This window comes from Buteo buteo, chromosome 16, assembly GCF_964188355.1.
Source record: "Buteo buteo chromosome 16, bButBut1.hap1.1, whole genome shotgun sequence".
In the NCBI taxonomy this organism is placed as follows: domain Eukaryota; kingdom Metazoa; phylum Chordata; class Aves; order Accipitriformes; family Accipitridae; genus Buteo; species Buteo buteo.
In genome coordinates this window covers 21005636-21026619 of record NC_134186.1, presented here as the reverse complement: position 1 = coordinate 21026619, position 20984 = coordinate 21005636, and the positions used below count along the sequence as shown (strand labels likewise).

Here is a 20984-nt window from a genome sequence, read left to right as displayed (position 1 = left end):
AGTTGCCCTGTAATAGTCATTATTATATGACCAGCATTGTAGCATTGAGAGCTTTCCAGAGTTTCTTTAGCTACATGAATCCTTTGAAAATTTTACCTTTCTGTCTCTCTTCTCCGAGAGCTAATTGCATTGGAAAAAGTGAGCTTCTGTAAAAGGAATAGGATAGTAACACCATGAAATATGTACACTTGTTATAGTGTTTATGAAATGTCCTGAATTGGGAACAGGACATCAATCATAGTCAGGTGTTATACTTAGAAGTCTTCTAGTTGTGGGAAAGAATCACAGAGAATCAGTGACGACGTTACTCTGAATTTGTTGTACTCTCTTTCAGGCTGAGATAGCCCAGCTTCAAGAGCAATTAGCTCTCAAGGATGCAGAAATAGAACGCTTACAATGTCAGCTATCTAGGACCTCATCACATAGTGAAGTGGCAGAAAGAGGTAAGAGGAGGGGAAATAAAATTAAAAATCCAAAACCCTACCTTAATTTCACTTTGGTAGCAGCTTGGCTCAGTATTTCAATGAAATACAAGGACATACAAGAATGGACTTATAGAATTCATTTTGAGAGGAAAAATAGAGCAAATTTATTTTGTCTTCTGGTAGAGGCCCACAATCTAGAGGCAGCACAAATTGCAATAAGTGTTCTAAAGGCACTGAAGCTTTTTCTACTGGAATTTTATTTATAATTTGAAAGAGTCTTTGTAGTTCAGTGGGAATATATTTTTTTGTGTATACCTTCAAAATTTCTTTGAAAAATCTTTACAGTTTCTATTTTTTAAGAAAAAAAAATTGTCACAGCAGTAGCTAAGCATAATGTTTAAATGTCCAAACATTCTAAAACATAGTCATTGATTCACGTCTTTCCTTTCTTCAGGATTATATCTCATGTAGGCTCCCTCTCCCATGAAAGGTTGGGCCAGATGGTTTTTCAAGGTGCCTTCCAGTCTGGGCTGTTCTATGATTCTGTGATACTGCAGGTTTCTGTTTTAAATCTGCACCGTTGATACAGGTCAATGGCAAATAAACCAGTTTGTTTAGCCTTTGGTCTCAACCAGTCATGTCACAGTTCTCTGAAATATTGACTCCCTGGAGCTTCTGTCAATTGCTGGGCTGAGCAGTATGATATCAGTGACCTTTTTCTTCTATAATACTGACACTTAGCCATGCAGGAATATTGGTGTGTAGTTTACCACAGTGCATCAGCTTAGCTGCACTAACTTCTTTTGTGGGTGTTAACTAATGCTTCCAAAGAGTGCCCTTCTTGATATGTGACTCTTCAGGTGCTGTGCTACCTCTTTCTCAGAGCTTACCAAGAATCTCCTCACAGGGGTTAATGCAGATATGTCTGTTCTAGAAGACTCTGTATTTTGACTGTTGTTTATTCCAAAGAAGTGACTTAACATATACTTGGTGCTGATTTCACTCAGCTGCAGAGCTTGTGCATGTAGAGAACTGCATGTCTAACAGCAGTGTTTTGTAGAGGAACTCTTCTACTAATAGAATTTCATATTTTCTATGAGATTCCTGAATGATTTATGATATTTCAAAGGAGAGATAGTGGTATGACAATAAACAAATAGCTCAGCAACTTCTAGTAGCGTGTCTCTTCCTGTTCATGCCGAAGATGGGTGAAACTGTCCTTGATTCCAGTGGGAATAGAATCAAACCCTGTAGAGGTTCTTTAGGCTACACTTAAGGAAACCACTTAAACTATATTTGAATGGAAACAGTATGCAGCAGTAATAATTCTTCTGCAAATAAATTGCTGATGTATCAGATTTTTAGGTGGTCTTCTCAAATAAAGTTGAAAAATAATGTCAATGTACTTGTAGTATGCTAGAATGCATATTCTAATTAAATTGCAAAATTTATCTAATATGTGCTTTTTCTACATAATTTATTTGACTCTCACCATTTACCATCGTAGAGGAAGTTTATAGGAGAAGGCTAAAAGAAAAACGTAAGCCTTGCAATTCACTTTTGGCTTTATCTCACTGTTTCTTTCACACAAATTATAACTCAGATGCATTCTGCAGCAATAATTCAATGTTTGTTTAGATTTGGCTGTCTAATTGTAATATATGAGAGATTGCTTTCATTGCTTGCAGCAAGCAGACAGCTACTTGCCCTGTTTAGTAAGATTTCACTTCAGAAAAAAAAAATCAGAGGTTCACAAATCAGATAGTTGGACTTCAAATGGACATTGTCAAGGTTACAGAGCCAAAACTTAACCTTTACCTCTTTTTATTTGTACATATGTAAAATCCATTTAATATCTGGAAAGATGGCTTTAATTGGAAGCCTCCTTCTTTGGAGGGAAAGGATTTGGGCTTTTTTTTAATCAGTGCAGTAAATTAAAAAAAAAACAACAAAAACCAGTCTGAATAAAAATGTTTCCAATGATGTTGTTATAAGTATTGTAAGTAAAGTTTGCTTTAATGTGCTTAAAAATACCTCGACACCAGTTCTTTTTGAAGTCTAATATTTGTAAAGAGAAATTAGTAGGACTGTGATTTTTTTAATGGCTTTTTAAAAATCTTCCAATTGCTTGCCCACTGCCTGCTGGCTTCAATTTTTGATTTGGCTGTCTGTGCATGTCCTGTTTTACTAAGTGTTCTCTTTTGCAAGAGAAATGTTTGCAAGGTTCATTTACATGTTTTAAAACTTAATCATTACAAGGTGTGTAATTTTCAGAATCACTACAAGAAAAACTAATTACGGTTTCTGTAAATAGTTTAGATATGACATTGTATGTTCAACATTTAGTTGTAAAACTTTTTTTTTTAAGATGCAGTATTGATTTTTTTTCTTCTCTCACTTCATGCCTGCCACATCTGTTTTTCATAGTCTTTTGTGAAACAAGTGGGTCTGGTTTAATGTCAAAGCATGAATTCCTTGAGTGGCAGTTACAACAGATAAACTGTTTCAGGTTCTGTCTCTATAGTCTACACTTTAGGTGTACAGGTTAGTACTGGAGGACTTGCTAGGAATATTGCGTAGAGAAGAAATGAATTGTTTGGTTCAGCAAAGTTAGGATGACACGATTAACAACCTCATAAATTTTCAGAGAGTGTGTTTTAATTGATTTGACTATAACATTCCTGAATAACCTCTATCTTGTAACACTAAATTGTGTGTGAGGCAATTCTATATTAGATCTTGATGTAGATTTTAACTTAGTTATTCATGCTGAAATGTTTTAAGAAAAAAAGAATTTTACAAATTTTCCTTGTATCAAACTAGTTTTTGTTATTTTTCATTTCCAAGTTTCATTAATGTCCTTGAACTACTTCTCATAAGCTGGTGAATATTTTTCTCAGATGGAATATAATTAATTTTCAATCATACTTAAAATTATTTCTTTAAATATATAACAGCAAACACACTCTCATTTTTTGCAAAATAAACTTCAGTGTTTTTCTTTTTTTTTATTACTTGACTTTTAGAGTATAAAACAGTATTATGTAGCCTCTTATAATCAAAACCAGCATGTTTGTCTTGTGTGATGCTTTTAATAGTTCAGCTTTTGAAAAGCTCTAAGTTAAATGTAGTTTAAGAGTGCATTTGCCATGCCACTGACATGGTTTTGGTTACTCATAAGGACCTAAGGAGAGTATCACAAAACATATATTGTTTACACTAAATATAGCAAGTGTACTTTCCTTATAACATTTTAAAAACATTTTAGATCAAGAAGTTCAACGGTTGAAGATAGGAATGGAATCATTATTGGCTGCAAATGAAGAAAAGGTGAGAAAATAATCCTCGTTCTACATAATAAGAATGAAATTATGGTTTTGAATGTCTGAAATGTTCTGAATAGGCTGCTTTGTATAAGCATGTTAGTGCCCTGTTTTTTGGATTATCCCATGAGATTGTGACAGAAGGTCGATTTTTAAATAGAAAGTGTGGCTGACCTTGCTAACCTGGCTGCAGAACTTGGGAGGCTCATTAGATTCCAGAGGGGAGTAGAAAGCCAAGGCTGTAATGAGCAGAATCTCCTGGCTCCTGCTATTAAAAAGGTCACTAAGATCTGGTCGTCTCTGGCAGCTCTTCATCTTCCAACCTAATCTGAAATGCATTGATATTCCCAGTTGAGACTGTTACTAAAAGAAAGTCAAAGTGGCCCTTGAATCAGACTCAAATTTTGGGAGAAAGGGACCAGATTTAGAGATTGGGGGGGGGGTGTGGGGGTGCGTACTAAAGGAGAGGAGTGAAATTAAACCCATTTAAATGGTAAGTATGTTTTTTGTCTCTTATCGCCTGTATGCTATTTGCCTGTCAATCGGACAATTCAAGTGCGGGGTTTAGGGCACAGTCTTGGAGGATGTTGAATCTCCACCTTCAGATGTCATTGACTTGCTACAGAAATTGTTCCTTATTTTGGGGTGGGGGGGATTAATTCTTGAGGAAATTGTAATTCTTGTTTTATGGTAATAAACCAGGCTGTAGGATTTTTCCCTTTATGGTGACACACTCATATATGATCAAATAGAAAATAATATACATCCCTAAAAACTTCCTTTAATAAGTGGGGAATCTGGACAGGGCAATGTTAATTCTGGGGAATATTAATGTGACTCATAACAACATTTAGTTCTTCAAAAAACAAAAAGCCAAAATTTACATCTGGAATATAAAAGACGTGGCACTCCCTCTTGCCAAAATTATTCGAAGTCTGTGTAAGATTTTTGCATTTGAAGGGAACACAAAGTATTGTTGCTTATGTCCTAATATCTAGATATACTCACAGGGAAAGGAGGCTTATTTCCCTGGAAACTGTAGTATTTAAACTAGTGGGCTGGTGGTTGACCCACAGCTTCTTAAATGTTTAATGTAGAACTGTTACCTTCAATAATATTGCAAAATAAAGTATTCTTACTGAGGGAAAATAGCTCTAAGTAGCTTTTGGGATAACTCTAAATATTCCTTGTGTCATTTAGGACAGAAAGTGTTCAACTAAGTTGCTAGTAAGTGGTATACATATTTCCTTTTTAAAAAAATGGTTATGTAGTCTCAGTTCTTTGCTGTGAATAACCTATTGCTTCTATCCATAGCTGGGATAACTGGGTATCTGTTTTAGGCCTCTTTTGTATACTTGCAGAGGTGTGAAGGGATGATCAGCATCATCTACCATTCTGTAATGTGGTAAAGGTCTGGTTTCTGTGCAGTTACTCCTATGAATCGGTTGATATCTGCTGTGACTGTAATGTAGCATATGTATACTGAAGCAGATTTTAACTGAAATATCTCTGACACTGACCTAGCCATGGCAGTGCAGCAGCTCAGTATCAGCTAATCACTTAAATACTTGCCAACTTCCCTGGAAGGTTTGGGGTTTTTTTTCCCCAGTGCCCACTTCTCTGCTTCTGTGGCTTTCCTGACACCTGCTTGTGAAAACTAGTTCCTTGGGTTTGTATTCAGTGCTCTGTAGTCACAGCACTGGGCAAAATTATTGCACAGGAATGGTTTAGAACTGAGGTCAAAGAAACAGGACAAACTGCAAGAGTACAAATTGCAAGACTGCATACTTAGTAACCGATAGCAAGAATTTATTATCATCAGGGACACAATATCATACAGAGAAATGAGAGAAATGACAGATCCAATCAGATAACGATTACTACCCATCGCTATGTTGCATCTGTGCAAAAGGCAAGTGCCCTCCCTGAATACGTGAATCAAGATGCTTTCCATACGTTATAGGAAAGCATTGGGTATTGAACAAAAAGTGGAGTTGGGTAATGCATCAGACATTCATGAGACCTCACTTCTTTGGTTCTGTACAGGTTTCACTGGCCAAGTTCAAAAAGGTGTGCTCAAAACCAGAGTAAGTGTAGATGTTGGAATGCAGAACATATCCTACAGGAGAGGATTAAAGAACATGACTAGATTGTTAAACTATACGAAACATAAACATGATTTACTTTATGATTGCAGGTACAATGCCAGCAAAAAACCAAACACTGCCCACTTCAGGCAATTGAGGTTCAACTCCAGAATGTTCCCTTGACTCTTAGAAGTGAAAGCAGATTTCCAAGTTATGCTTCTGTAAATAACTCACGTACTAGTAATGTCAAACTCCTCTGGTTTCCTTATATCCATAGTTTCACACTGTCCAGCAAATATTATGTACGATGGCAAATAAAAGCCAAGAAACATTCCTTTCCAGGCATGTGAGAGACTTGATCCTGCTTTCTGGAAAAGCAGGCCAAAGTCACAGAAATGAACATGTAATACAGTGTTTCTGCAGGTTAAAAATGTAGGATTTTAAATATGATTTTATTTAATGCTTTTCACAGGACCGTCGAATAGAGGAGTTAACGCTATTGCTAAGCCAGTACAGGAGGGTGAAAGAGATAATGATTGCAGCTCACGGTAAAATGCCTTGTGAAAAATTTCCTGATATCAGGTCTCTTAAAAACCGCATGCATGACAACTGCTATTTGATGTCCTTTTAAATATATGTGTACAGTAATATATATTTTATGATGCATGTATTTGTATCATGTTGGAGTGCTACGAGAGTAAGCATACACTCTTTCAGGTACAGAGGGAACCACAGTATGTCTTCACCAGGCTTGTGTGCTATGGCCTGTAGTTTGTGGAGATTTCCTTTTTGTTTCCTATGCTGTAGGCAGTACAAAAGAATAGGGTCAAATCTGTCTGGAGATTTAATTACAACATATACAACATTCAGCAGGACTTCTGTAACTGAATCTTACGCTCTACTCCATAAGTCATAACCTAAAATTTGTTCTACATCAGTCAATGGTAAATCCCTCCTCGGAGCCTAATTTTGGTGCTGTATGGTTTTTTAGATGGTGTCATTAAGGATTCTGATTGATAAGGAAGGATGACTGATGAGATTACTGCTCTGGTTGTACATCCATGTGAACTGCTGCTCATCAGTTGGGTCTAATGCACTGCAGTTTACCTCCTTATGTGCCCAGGCAATCTGAAGTCAGCAACTGCTCTCCTGAAAACACTTTGCTGTATACTGCAGTGGGGCAGGAGCTTTGCCTGCAGAACTCCTACATCCATGCAGCGATGGCTGGGTAGACAACCCTATGCATAGGAGATCTCCAGAAAAAATTTCTTACTCAAAATACTCCAGAGGCTTGCTGAGCACTAAATATTCAGACCCTGATTTTGTACTGCAGCTTTGACAATTTAGGAATAAAAATCCTACTAAATAATGAATTTGGAGTATTTCAGTATTTGTTTAGATCTGGGATATCCAGAAAATCCTGGAGCGTGTTTACCATGTTCATCCTTGAACTGAGCATGGGGCACTGCATTATGATACAGATAATGTCAAACATGCATACCACCTATAAAGTGATACACTGTAAGTAAGAAAATGGTACCAACTTGAACTTGCCTCAGAACATCGAACTGAATGAGAGTGCTTCATAAGCTGCCTCATAAGCAGCTCAGCTACTCACAGCAGAGCACAGCATGTAAGTGGAAGTGATAAATTTGTTGCTCTAACGTTGAAGCAGCTTGCTTGTAAGAGCGAGCCCAAATGAGGGGTGGGGAGCAGGGGGGCTGGTAAACTACATGCAGAAGGGGAATTTAGAGACTGAAGTATTTAGACTGTCTGATATGGTCCTAAATGGGGGGGGGGGGGGTTGGTTGGCCTGTTTCTCTCCCTTTCTACTTCTAATTTTTAATGCTTACAGGCTCTTCTGTCTCTGGTGGCAGTGAAGAGGAACTTGAAACAACTTTAAGGAAGTGGAATCTTTTGAATAATCCTCAAGGAGAATTATTTAAAACAGAGGTACTTAGTAAACATGTTTTAGAAGCAAGTTCTGCTGTATATATGATTTGTTTGTATTGGTTTCTCTGTAATAGCTAAAGTAATGTAGATGAGGGTTTGGCCCTGGCTGAATTTTTGTACTTCTTGGTACGGGCACGATAGATTCAGAATCAGGCACTAGAGTTACAGGCTTGAAACTCTTATATTTTACACAGGTCTCTTCAGGAGAATTGTCACCAGCTGTGCTCTCTGCAGTGCCACACAAAGCTATGGAAATCAGGTAAGATCTTTGTTTCTTGGGTTTTGTGTGAATTTTCCTAAGTCTGTATTATTTAATCCATTTAACTGTTGGCACCATGTCTTGCCTGTTCTTGGCTTTGCAAGAACTTTTGGGTAGTTGTGAAAGGAATGTTTGCCATGGCAGTTTGCAATACTTAGTTGTATAAGGTTTGAATTACAGGAATAAAATTAGCACTTTTATATCTCAGAAGATATATGTATTTTAGTACTTAAAACAGTATATTTTATTCTGATTTAAAGTGGAAGCATTCCAGTATCTTCAACTAATTTAACCTCTCCACAAGAAGAATCTTTGGAAATCATAAACAGGTAAGAAAGAGAACTTTAATTGAAATGTATGACATACAGCCAGAATTTTTTTTTAATAATTCTGTCTTTTTCCATTTTTAAAGTCCCTTAATGTTGTACGCTGTTCACAGAGAGTTGTTACTGTCTACTTTTGCTTGTTAAGACCTTCTAAAAAGTCATCTATAGATAAAAGGTTTAAAACTGCACATTGCACCTTGTTGCCTTTCACTGTTGATCAAAGGATGTCAAGTTGCTGTTTCTGACTTCATCTATTGCAGTTCCCAATACTATGAGTTTTAGGCTAAAAAGAAAATAAAAGACTCTTCTAATTTTTAATTCTCTGTTATATGCAGACATTACGTGATATATACAGCTGTCATATAGATACAGTTGTGGCATATGCACACATACTACGTTGTATTAACTGTTGCTTTGTCATTATTTTAAGGGTTCCACAGAAAAAAAAGTCAAGTAGTTTAGAAGACTTGCAGAGTGAATCCCTGGAAAAGGTTGGTTTATTTGTAATCACAATTTCTGGTGTTTAATATCATGACTAAAAGGTCAAGTATAAATATTCTTTTTGTTTCACATATAGTAACCCTAACCACCACTAACATTGTATGTGAGGATAAAAGCCTTAATGATAAAATAGTTCAGGTTCTTTTTTTACCCCATTGCCAAGCTTAAAATAAACAAACTAGTTGACACACCCATATGTACGCATCCTCAAATTCAGCTTTTTGCCTGAAAGAGTAGACAAATATTTATGAGAAATACAACAAATAATGAGGAGTCATTTTGTTGAACTGCAGTATTATTTTGTTTATAGGTAAGTGTTTTTAAAACAATTTTTACTTCAAAATCACTAAAAATGTTAAGGCAGCAAATCCTGAAAGTAATTAAATATTGGGACTGGGTATTTCCACATAGGATTCCTTTTTGAGTGTTTTCACATAAATATGAGTGTCGCTCCCTAACTTAGACTTCTAATATAAATGGCATTCCTGAAGATGGCAGTGATGCTGCCTTAGTTAAAACAGCAGGAGCACTGTTATTAATTCAAAGGCTTAACTTCATTCCAGAATAAAGACTTTCCAATTTACAAAGTCTCATTACGTTATGGTCCAGAGGCTTGTTTTGTCATTATGTACACTGAAATTTTTCTGCACTTGTAATTATGCTTTGTGAGATTGTTATTGACACTTTCTATATTCAAATTAGGCTTAATACTAGATTACCCGCACCCAGTAATGCCATTTAAAATGGATAGTAGTAATAGGATTGTTCCAGTTCTTCAAATGTTCATAAATTTTTCTTGAATCTCTGAAGATGACAGTGACCAAATAGAATATTTGAAATTTGTGTTGCACTTATTCGACTGTAGTCATATGTGACAAATCATTTCAGAACTAACATTTCATTCCATGTGGAATTTATGAAGGTCTGTTTTCTTTTCATAACTTTTAAATTATTTTCCTGTCTTAAATTAAAAAACTTAATCTGTCGATGTGATATGATGTGATAAGGCTGTACCTACACATTTAGGCTGTAAATCTGCTCTATCTGTTAAATCAGAGTCCATAGAGGAACAAGAAACCACCAAGGATATGAGAGAATTGTAGCAAGCCAGCCCCATGTTCAGCAAGGCATTTAAATTGTATGCCCTAATTTAGGCATGAGGCTTCTTAGTGTAATAACTGAGACCCCCCCCCCCATGCATATGAGTGAGTGGCTAAATGTGAAATAGTTACAACCAAAACTAAGGCCAAGAAAACTAGTTTTGCTGACTCAGCATGACAAGACTTTGCTTCTTGCATTAAGTCCAAAAGAACCTGTGCTAGTGGCATTGTTTACCGCAGCTATTCTACTTTGCACAAAACTCAAATTCCAATTACGTCCAGCAATAATAATAATAAAACAAAACACATTGGTGTCTCTGACCTAGCTGTGCTGGTATTTTTATCACTTCATTTCTATCACAGCTCTTTATGGTGTCAGCTGGATACATACAGTATTGTGAATGTTCTTTTTTTGTGTCAGTCGTTTTCATATTGTTTTAACTGTTAAACAGCTGTTATGTTCCCAGCTTAAAGTTAAGTCTAAAGAGACCACCCAGAAGCCTGAAAATAGAAAAATTCTTTTGATCACAACAGAACCTGAACAGGGCCCGAATTTTGTAGAGTGATTTGAACAAACACATTTAGTATTAAGTATTTTATTGAAATGAAATGAAGAGATAACAGACCTTGTAATATATTGTCAATGCATTAAGTAGTATCACAATAGTAATAAGACTACAATTGATGTTCTGTGTATGTATGTTAATACTAACATTTGTCTGTTGCTTTTTTCCATAAAACTGAAATTACCCTCCCTGCAACTCCGTAGTATGTAGACGGAAAACCAGTACAGCCTGTTGTAGAACAAGAGGTATATTAACTGTAAACTCTCTTAACATTTATCTGTTGTGATGTGCTATGATGGTATGGCTGTGTTTTCATTTTATATTAATTTTCTTTTTATAATATTTGTGTAGTTCCAGTACTGACAAACTCTGAGAACAGGGGTAGGGATTTGAGAGGGATTTTTTTTTTTTTAATCTAAAAGCTTTTATATGAGGTTAGAAGCTGAAGTCAGTCAATTTCAAAAAATACAGTGCTAATGTAATAAGCAGTTTCTCTACTCATATAATTTTTGGTACAAGTCAGGATGTGCTCCTGCAGTTGCCAAAACAGGAGCAGAGGTTGAGGAATTGAGAAATCTGGACTGCAGTTATAGTATCACAAAGATCCCTCTAGGCCTTGAAATAAGAATAGATAAACCAGTGGTTATCTCATTATATATTCATGTATCATCCTGTCACAGACAATGTTTTAAAAATAACTTTGTTAGAATGGGGTTACTAAATAGAAGCATACTGTATGTTTCTGTGTACTAAATATGTTTTGCATATTTTCAGTACGGTTTTCCTACATAACCTCCTTTCTGATACCAAAACATTTACCAATACGAGCTTATTCCAAAACACACATTGAATATACACCACTCCCACTAATGTCAATTGGAGTTGCCGGTTCATTGCTTCTCTGGAAAAGCCTCTATATTCCTATAGTTTTGGCAGTTGTAGGATATACATTTTTGCCCAGAGCGATGGTTCCTTCATCTTTTCATTTGGATTCAGTATTGAAGAAGTCTCAACAGGCCACTTCCAAAACCGTAGACAAGTACCTCTGTGAAACACATACCTAGGCTGGAAAAATACCTTGTTAGGCTCAAAACTATCAGATTAATATGCAAGTTCTGATCTACCCTTGTACAAGGGGCAAGAATCCCAAGTAGGTGATCACTGAAAAATTGAATACAAGGGAAATTAAGAGATACTCTATTTTTAACAAAGCCTACCTACCAGTTCCCTTTCAATACAATATACTGGGACTCTGAGGACCACCTCTTGTGAGCTCTGTTGCTGGAGCAAGGTCCTTCCAGCATAAGTAGTCTCACTGATGCTAGTGACGCTGTGTATGTGTACCATAGCTGCAGGCAAGCATTACGTTAGACTCTTATTTTAGCCTAACGTGGACAAAAATTGTAGAGTCAGCAGCCATTCCGACTAGCCCTAAAATACAGCTCAGTCTATGCCTTTTTTCCCCAGCTTATATCAAAAGTATACCTTGTGTTTAGGTTCTATGATATAATTGGCAAGTATATATTTAGCTATAATTACTTTTTTTAAAAAAATTGCATTTTTAATATTATATTATCTATACAAAGAGATCTTAATTCTTACAAAAGTTATATTTCTGTACTCTGACTTCATTGTTGATTCTTGTTACTGTTATTAATGGTGGTGGGCGAATATGTTCGGCAAAATTTGAGTTATACAAATACTTTTGGTTTAAATTCCAGCAAGATACAGTTGTGAGGCAGAAACATAGACTAGTGAAAAATAGGGCAAAAATTTGACAGAGCAAAGAATGGGCTGGGAAGTAACTAAATGCATTTCTGGCACTATCGAAGTTGACCCTGGAAGGACCAAATTATTATGTAGTGCCAGGGCCCTAGAGGAAAGGGAGACAGCATAAAAAATTCTTATGACAAAACCAGGTAATACTGAACATATACTTTAATGTGATATACAGTCTGGCTGAAGTGGGAGGGGCAGATGGGGGAAGAGAAGGCTGTGTCTTAGCTAGAAAACCTTGTCAGCCAACTATTGGATTTAAATTTAATTACCTGTAAGCAGGAACGTAGAGGGGGTGGTGTCATTTTGAACCATGAACTTCAAATACTTTTTCTCAGCTTTTAAAATATTGTGTACTGGAGTGTAAATGCTAGGAGTGATTTGCTTTTGTGTTTGTTTATTTTATTTTTCTCTCTTTAAAAAAACCCAGAGTAAGCCACTTGTTAAAGGCAGCAAGTATCAAACCTTGCCAGGAAAGCTGCCTCGACCCTTACAGAATGGAGAGCAGGGAACATACAATTCGCCAGACGGCTGTGGCATGAATGACAACGAGGACAACAGCATCCGCGGCCTGAGTATGTATCCACGCCTCTCTGAGAGGGTTATGTAGGGAGGGAGAAAAAGCAAACTGTTTGAGGGAATGGGACATAACATGGCATATAGTCTGCTACACCAGAACAATGGACTATGATGTTCACATGATTCAGTTAGGTAAAGTTCTGCCTCTTTTTTAAACAATGTACCAGAAATATTCCACATTAGCTCACTGGAGAGTAAAGGATAGTTTTAAGCTAGAGCGTTCTTTTCTGGTGATACAATTGGCTGATGTCATTGATAGCATAAGTAATGAAGAGACAGTCTTTTGGAGATAGTGAACAGAGCATTCTGAAAGTCAACAAATCTGTAACTAAAAATTGGAACTTCTAGAGATGCAAACACATTGACAATATGAATAAGCAGTATTTTTTACAGACACACTTCCAATGCTCACCTGAGCTTGCTGATCTGTTTTCTTAAAAAACAAGCAAGCAAACAAAAATGCACAGCCAAGTACGTCATCAGTACTTCTAAAAAAATGTACACTAGATTGGTGTATTAAAACAAACTAACCCATCCCTTGCCATCCCATTGCATTTTAGCGTGCGAAACTTGACAATATAACTAGCACCAACGTGCATGTTTCAGACAAAAGTCTAGCATCAGCACTGTTGGTTGCTGTAGCTTGTGGGGACCCACAAGTGAAAAATTAGCTTGCTAGGTGCAGAAAACCATCAGTGGATTTTGAAAATATAAGTATATTGTTATTCCACAACCATAGCCATGTGTGGAAGCCTATATTAATTTCTTTTCAGTGACATCTTAAGCATGGATTTACTGACAAAAAGTATTACAGTGAGGCACAGAACTAGGTATTTGCCAAGGACTGAAGAGCTTGGGAGCTCAGGCACAAGAGTATCCCTTGCCGTTTTGAAGTGTTCCTACACTTGAAAAGTTGCAGTGGGGTTTTTTGTTTGGTGGGTGTCATGGTTTAACCCCAGCCAGCAACTAAGCCCCACACAGCCGCTTGCTCACTGCCCTGCAGTGGGATGGGGCATTCAGAAGGGTAAAAGTGACAAAACTCGTGAGCTGAGATAAAGACAGTTTAATAGGGAAAGCAAAAGCCACGCACACAAGCAGAGCAAACCAAGGAATTCATTTACCACTTCCCACAGGCAGGCCGGTGTTCAGCCATCTCCAGGACAGCAGGGCTCCATCATGCCTAACCATTACTTGGGAAGACAAACGCCATCACTCTGAACATTCCCCCCTTCTTCTTTCTTCCCCCAGCTTTATGTGCTGAGCGTGACGTCCTATGCTCTGGAATACCCCTTGGGTCAGTTGGGGTCAGCTGTCCCAGCTGTGTCCCCTCCCAAATTCTTGTGCCCCCCCCAGCCTGCTCGCTGGTGGGGTGGGGTGAGAGGCAGAAGAGGCCTCGGCTCTGTGCAAGCCCTGCTCAGCAGTAATGAAAACATCCCTGTGTTATCAACACTGTTTTCAGCACAAACCCAAAACATAGCCCCACACCAGCTACTTTGAAGAAAATTAACTCTATCCCAGCCCAAACCAGCACAGTGGGTTTTTATTTATTTTAAGGCCTCATGGTCCTAAAAGCTGCTAGGGTACTGTAGTTTCAAGATTTCAATAGGCTGTGGGTTGTTTCATTTTTTTAAAAGAGTTTTTCTGTGATTGCAACACTGTAGGTAATGCATGAGCCATGCCATTATGTCTTTAACTGCAGGATTATCCAAGGATGGGTGATCTTGTAAAGAAAAACATTCTTTTTCTAGAAACAAGCAATGACTCCTTACATACACTGAATTAACAGATTATTTTTATTTTTTTTTTAATGCAGGTTGGTTTATTTCTTGCATGTGCAATAAACTCATTACACCTCCAATTCTACATTTCAGAGGAATTTGACATAATCTTAGACATTGCTTCATTTCAGATACTATGCAGGCTTTGTAGAGCTCTGCAGTATATGCTTAATGTATTAGAATTGTCTAAGGATAGTTTAAAAACAAACAAACAAATCAGATAAATGATCATCCCTATCTAATTAAGATGACCTGTACAGAATTCTTGGGGCTTGTGCACACCGATGCGTATTCACTTTCATATCAACCATAACTGCTGCTTTTCTTTTTGTTTCTGCTTTTAATGCTTAGCTTACTACTTTGCTCTTCTGTAACTTTATTTTGCTGGTGTTTTATATCTTCTTTGCTGCTTCATCTGGCTTTCTGCTTCTTGGGATGACTGAAGATCGCATCAGGAGTGTCAGTGCACCAGTGCTAGGTACTGTATCCAAACAAGATGCAACTTTAACATGAATTTTGCTGCTTACTTTTTTCCTTTCCTCTTTCCCTCCATTTCTCTATGAAATATTAATACCAAGTGGGCCATCCAGATTGAATTCCTTAAGTGCAGTCATAGCTTTTGCTGTATGGCATTCGGATGAGATTTCTTTTTAAGATACTTATTCCTGGTTTCATTCTGTTTTCACTGAAGTCAACAGAAAAATTCCCACTGATTTTGATGGAGCAGTTATGGTATTAAGAATAGGCAAGGCAAGAGTCTGAAGAATCTGCTTCAGTTTGAAGACCTTAAACTAAAATAACAATACTATTTTACCCAATGTTTTAATATTTTCTTTTTTTTATATCAAATGTACGGCTACTATTTTTTTACCTTCTGAGTATGTTTTTTTAATACAAGAACAATTTTTATAGATATTTTTACTTTTTTATTATGTTCTGCATTGAAAAGTTAGTCTTCCAGATAATAACTTTGTTAATAATTAGCATAAAATGTGGCTATATTACTGTTCTTAATGCAGGAGAAACAGAGAATGTGGATGGTACAGTAGTCTCGGATGACCTTTCACCTCTTTCTTCGGGAACGGATTCAGGTCCACAGTCTCCATTGTCTCCAGAAAACAGAAAGAGTCCAAAAGGGATCAAGAAAATCTGGGGAAGGTAAGGTTGTTTGGTTTGGTTTGGGTTTGTTTGGGTTTTTTTAGTGCCCTGTCAAAGCATTTCAGCTGAGAATGAATCTAGTTCTCAGTAAAAGCTACACTATCTACAGCAAGAATAAAGTAAAATTCAGGAAAAGAAGAGAAAGCAGCTCTGTGATTGTATGGGGGTGTCTCTGTACACATGGGTATAGAAAAATGGATGGTGCTGTTCCCAGCGTCATGCTGTTGGGAAAAAATAAGACTGCTGTCATCCTAATGCTAATAATTTAGAATGCCAACAGTTTCATTAGCTATGAAAAATTAAATCATAGCAAGTTGTTCATTACAGAAGGCATCAGGTAAAAAAAAAGAGAGAAAACAGGAGAAACAGAAAGCAGGGGGATTGAGTTTTACTGTGTTCACTTTACGTGCTTCAGGACAGCAGACATTCACAAGTCTGGCCTCCAGTGTGCATTATGAATTGGACTGGAGGGTTATGACTGCTCTGCAGAGCTTTTTTTTCTTTCCTCAGAGTTAGGTCTAGACAGCATTTGCCTGGAACTTCTTCAGCTACTACTTGACTTAGATGTTTGTGGTTTACAGGAGGATTAATACAGCTTCTAGTTGTCACTATAGTTCCATACGAAACAAATGTTCTCTGTTGCAAGCTAATAGTACTATCGTGGCACTCTTGTCTTGAAAGAATAAGAAGAACTCAGTCAGGTAACTTCCCTGCAGACGATCTGGGTTTGGCAGAGTTTCGAAGAGGTGGTCTCCGTGCAACAGCTGGACCTCGGTTATCCAGATCAAAGGAAACTAAAGGCCAGAAAAGGTAATGGTTCCTTCTTACCTTGCACAGCATATTATGTGGTATTGTTAAGTGTGCTAACAGCCAAACCCTCTTCTTGTGAAATATGCTTTTCCCAACATACTTCGTTACACGTGGAATTCCACAACAACTGGAAAGACTTTCTCTGGTAGAAAATGTATCCTGAGAAGCTCCCGTCTGCACTCCTTCTGCAGGTTGCAGCACTAGCTGTTTGTCAGAGTGTCAAAAATTTCACCTTGTTAAAGAACTAGAAAACTTATCATCTCCCATGGGAACATTGCAAAGTGATGAGGATTCAGCGATTCCCTTTTTCCTCTTTTCAAATAGAAAATGGGAAATTCTTATTCGCAGCAGCACCCCACCCCCCCCCCCCCCCAAACTGTTCACAAGTTGAGGCTGGGCAGCCAAATTAACAGGACACTAGTACCACAGCACATACTGCGAGAATGGCTGTTGGCTTTTATTATTGCACAGAACAAAGCACGCTAATACATACGCTGTAGTACTGCCTCTGGCACGTGATGAGCTTTCTGACAATAACCATAATTCCTTCCTTTAAGACTTTTCAAACATTTCTTGTACTTTTCAGTGACTACAATGCTCCGTTTGCTCAGTGGAGCACTGAAAGAGTTTGTAACTGGCTTGAGGACTTTGGTCTCGGTCAGTATGTCATTTTTGCACGGCAGTGGGTGACTTCAGGCCATACACTGTTAACTGCGACACCTCAGGACATGGAAAAGGTAATCATCTGTAACTGTTTCTCTCAAGCAACCAAACATGTTGATTCTGTACAACCAGACCCCTTCAAACAGTTGGCAGTTCTACCTTTCTGAAATAAACACCTAATGAGATTAAAAAAGCCAGAGGCAAGACAAACTATTTGTTAACGGTTATTGTTGCAGGAAATGGGAATAAAGCACCCGCTGCACAGGAAGAAATTAGTTTTGGCCATTAAATCAATAAATGCAAAACAAGATGAGAAGTCTGCACAACTCGATCATATCTGGGTGACACGTAAGTGTTTGAACTGTCATGGAATTGTTTGGAAAGGAATTTGCCCCACCACTATGGATGGGCTGCCTGACACATGTTTGTTTAAGCAGTTCGCAAACATCTTTTTAAGAGCACCAAGTTTCAACATAGTAGTATGAGGATTTTTGCGGTGTTCTTGACATCACAGGGATATTTGTGGACAAAGCTGTTTGGTGGGAATTGCTTTTAGGCTTCTGGTAAGAGGCTGTCCTTTTGAAAGGTGAACAGGTAGGATGAGCTACCTGAATGCCTCAGGAGCCAGCCCAGACAAGAAGGGGAGAAGGGCTTCATTCTCACTGACCTGGATTTGGTACACCATTGTTCTTGTATCTGCAGGATGGCTTGATGATATTGGTTTACCTCAGTACAAAGACCAGTTTCATGAATCCAGAGTTGATGGGAGAATGTTGCAGTACTTAACTGTGGTAAGCTAAAATCCTTTTTCCTCAGTTTAACCGAATTTAACTTCAGAATGAGCACAGAATTTTACAATTTTCCTTTGAATGTGAGCAGTTCAAGTATTTTTTTGCAAGACAGAAATAGCGCCAATAGTAACTTGTGTTGTCTCGCACATGATTACTATTCCTAAGGTACATAAGTCATAGGATATGTTATAGCTAACTTCTGCAAAGTCTTTCTTTCAATAGCATGTAGCACACCACAATTAAAGGTAAAATGACCTATTTTACATGCAGCTTCTGGAGTGTATTGTTCTCCACACCAGGTTAGCAACGATATTCAGGAAACTAAAGATAAGCAGCCAATCCAGTAATTTGTACAGCTCTGACCACGTTAGCACCAAACCATGCACTACACATAGCCACTGTGTTTTCTTCCAGTTTCCCTGCCCAGGTTTAGATAATTAAGTATTTGGTTTTGTTAACTGTGCTATGAAAAAAAAGCCTCATTTAGCTGTTATCAAAAGTACAGCTTTGTCTATGCTGCTTAAGGAGCCCTTGTTATAGGAGCGTGGTCCCTACTGTTCGATGGTTAGGTGTGTGTTGCTGGCTGCAGCGATCCTACCCACAACAGGATCTCAGCTAGATCAGAAACAGCCCAAGTATTTTAAAACTAGCCGCCGTGACCCTGGGTTTTACTTAATAGGCTACAAGCTCTCCTTCGTTTTTTAGCCAGGTCTTGCTATGGTGCAATGTTTCAAAAACAAACAAAAACACCCAACAAAAACCCCCACCCTAAAAAAACCCTCTTTAAAATATAAACTTTTCTTTTACCTAAACCGCAGCTACTGTGGTTTATATAAAACTACATAGCAAGCTTAAAATCCTTCTTCTTGGGGAAGGTACCTGTTTTGTTATGTATTTCGTGCCACTAAAAGGCGCTCTCCTTTACAGAATGACCTTCTCTTTCTGAAAGTCACCAGTCAGCTACATCATCTGAGTATTAAATGTGCCATACATGTGCTGCATGTCAACAGTTTTAACCCCCACTGTCTACGCAGGAGACCAGTTGAGGAGGTAAAAGAATGTTTAAATAAATTAATTTAAACAAGCACTAATTACCTGATTCCAGCAAAAGGGGATAAAAAGTTAGCAGTGTACATGATACTATAGAACCACTGCTACTAGGGAATTGCATCTAAAGCAGTAGTTAAGGTATGCTGCTTTCCAGCTCTCGAATGTAACATGTACTTACTGATAATAAAAATCTACTCAGTCCTTAAGTGCTTGAGCCACTTATTAGTTGAATCTCATGCACTTCAGAAATTATCTGCTTAGTTTAAAGAAGTTAACTCAACTTCTGAGAGAATCCTTTGGAATGTCTTCTTTGCCTGTCCTAATTTTTAACCCTCAAATACTGTAAGGTTTTTGCCTTACCTGGTCAGCATAGTTTATTCCTTAGTATTAAAGACTTACAATACTGTTCTCCAAATACTCCCTTTTTTACACCTAGCATCCGTAATCTCTACTGTTATGCTACTTGATGCAATATATGGGGTTTCATCTGTACTAGACTATGCCTGCCATCTTGTCAGAGGATGGCTGAAAGAGGCCTTGAACAGAAACAATACCTTAGAATACTGCTCTTTGAGGAAGAATGATGTTTTTATCTGAACTGAGGATACATATTGTGAACATGCAGTGACAATGCAGGCTATAGTGTCATCATCTTTTCTGGTTACTTTAACAGAATAACATTTCACCTTCTGAAGTAGTTCAGTGGTCCAATCACAGAGTGATGGAATGGCTCAGATCAGTCGATCTGGCAGAATACGCACCAAACCTTCGAGGAAGTGGAGTGCATGGTGGCCTGATTGTAAGAAGTTGTTTTAACATTTCACTACATATCTACTAAAAATTGACACACTGTAGTACGAAACATCTTTTATCTGGTGTTTGTCAAGCAGGAGGAAACAAACACACCTGCAATGACAGCATGATCAAGCCTTCTAAAGAGCCTCTATCTGATCCATGCATCGTAATTTTACAAAGGAAAACTAAAATAAAAAAAGGAACTGCTAAAACATTTTTTATGATCAAAGCTGAGCTGTACATAGATGTTTAATAGCAGTACATAAAAAAAATTAAAAACAAACTGTACTGTGGGAAAGTTACTTATTGATAAGGCATCGAGTGTTTCTTTGAGTGGTTTTAATAGAATTCTGAGCCACAATAAGTAACTGTCCTGAACTTGCAGCAATCAGGAATGACTTTTTTTTAAATTCAAACCATTCTGAACTATTTGCAGCTTAGTGAAGTCAGAGTTCTGAAATTCCATGATTCTAGTGCTGTAGAATTTTTGAAAAAACGAAACAGAAAAAATGGTGCTAAGATTTAAGTTTACACTCCGAGTAGAGCAGAAAATTCTGGAAACAAACTTGTTCAATCCAAATAGAAGATTTGATGATAAATATAAACATGTATTTGACTGATCATGCTCTGCATTTCTTAAGGCCTACTTTCATGTATTTCCTATTCGAACCCTAGTGAGTATCGTATCGTGAGTTATAAAAGGTCTAATGTAGATAGATAGCTTAGTAAGAATGAGAAATTCCTCTGATAAGCCCTGTAATGGTTTACTATTGCAAATATTTAACCATATAAAAAATAAATATTCTGCCATTTTTAATAGATTCTCGAACCTCGCTTCAATGGTGACACACTGGCAATGCTGCTGAATATTCCACCTCAAAAGACCCTACTGCGACGCCACCTAACAACCAATTTTAATGTATTAATTGGACCAGAGGCACAACAAGAAAAAAGAGAAATAACAGAGTCAACAGCATACACACCTCTGACCACCACCGCCAAAGTTCGGGTATGCACTGCTTTCAAAAACGAGATATTTCAGGT

General features: G+C 37.5%; 1 protein-coding gene across 24 annotated transcripts in view; it reads left to right on the top strand.

Moving 5' to 3' along the window:
- Positions 1–20984, top strand: part of PPFIBP2 (PPFIA binding protein 2) — a 112514-nt gene that overhangs the window by 87554 nt on the left and 3976 nt on the right. For 19 of the 24 annotated variants that reach the window (XR_012653183.1, XM_075048148.1, XM_075048161.1 and 16 more), the window contains 19 exons: positions 335–443; positions 1933–1965; positions 3694–3755; positions 6308–6383; positions 7691–7788; positions 7983–8047; positions 8308–8376; positions 8804–8864; positions 10744–10785; positions 12747–12891; positions 15119–15151; positions 15693–15831; positions 16513–16641; positions 17228–17378; positions 17541–17652; positions 18007–18095; positions 19023–19145; positions 19819–19944; positions 20761–20949. Coding sequence is in view for 23 of the 24 variants with exons in the window: in XM_075048148.1 (XP_074904249.1) it covers positions 335–443; positions 1933–1965; positions 3694–3755; positions 6308–6383; positions 7691–7788; positions 7983–8047; positions 8308–8376; positions 8804–8864; positions 10744–10785; positions 12747–12891; positions 15119–15151; positions 15693–15831; positions 16513–16641; positions 17228–17378; positions 17541–17652; positions 18007–18095; positions 19023–19145; positions 19819–19944; positions 20761–20949 (1851 nt within the window). In the remaining variant the exon portion in view is untranslated. The remainder of the gene's footprint in view (positions 1–334; positions 444–1932; positions 1966–3693; positions 3756–6307; positions 6384–7690; positions 7789–7982; positions 8048–8307; positions 8377–8803; positions 8865–10743; positions 10786–12746; positions 12892–15118; positions 15152–15692; positions 15832–16512; positions 16642–17227; positions 17379–17540; positions 17653–18006; positions 18096–19022; positions 19146–19818; positions 19945–20760; positions 20950–20984) is intronic. The other 5 variants (XM_075048163.1, XM_075048155.1, XM_075048165.1 and 2 more) reach the window with 3 other exon arrangements.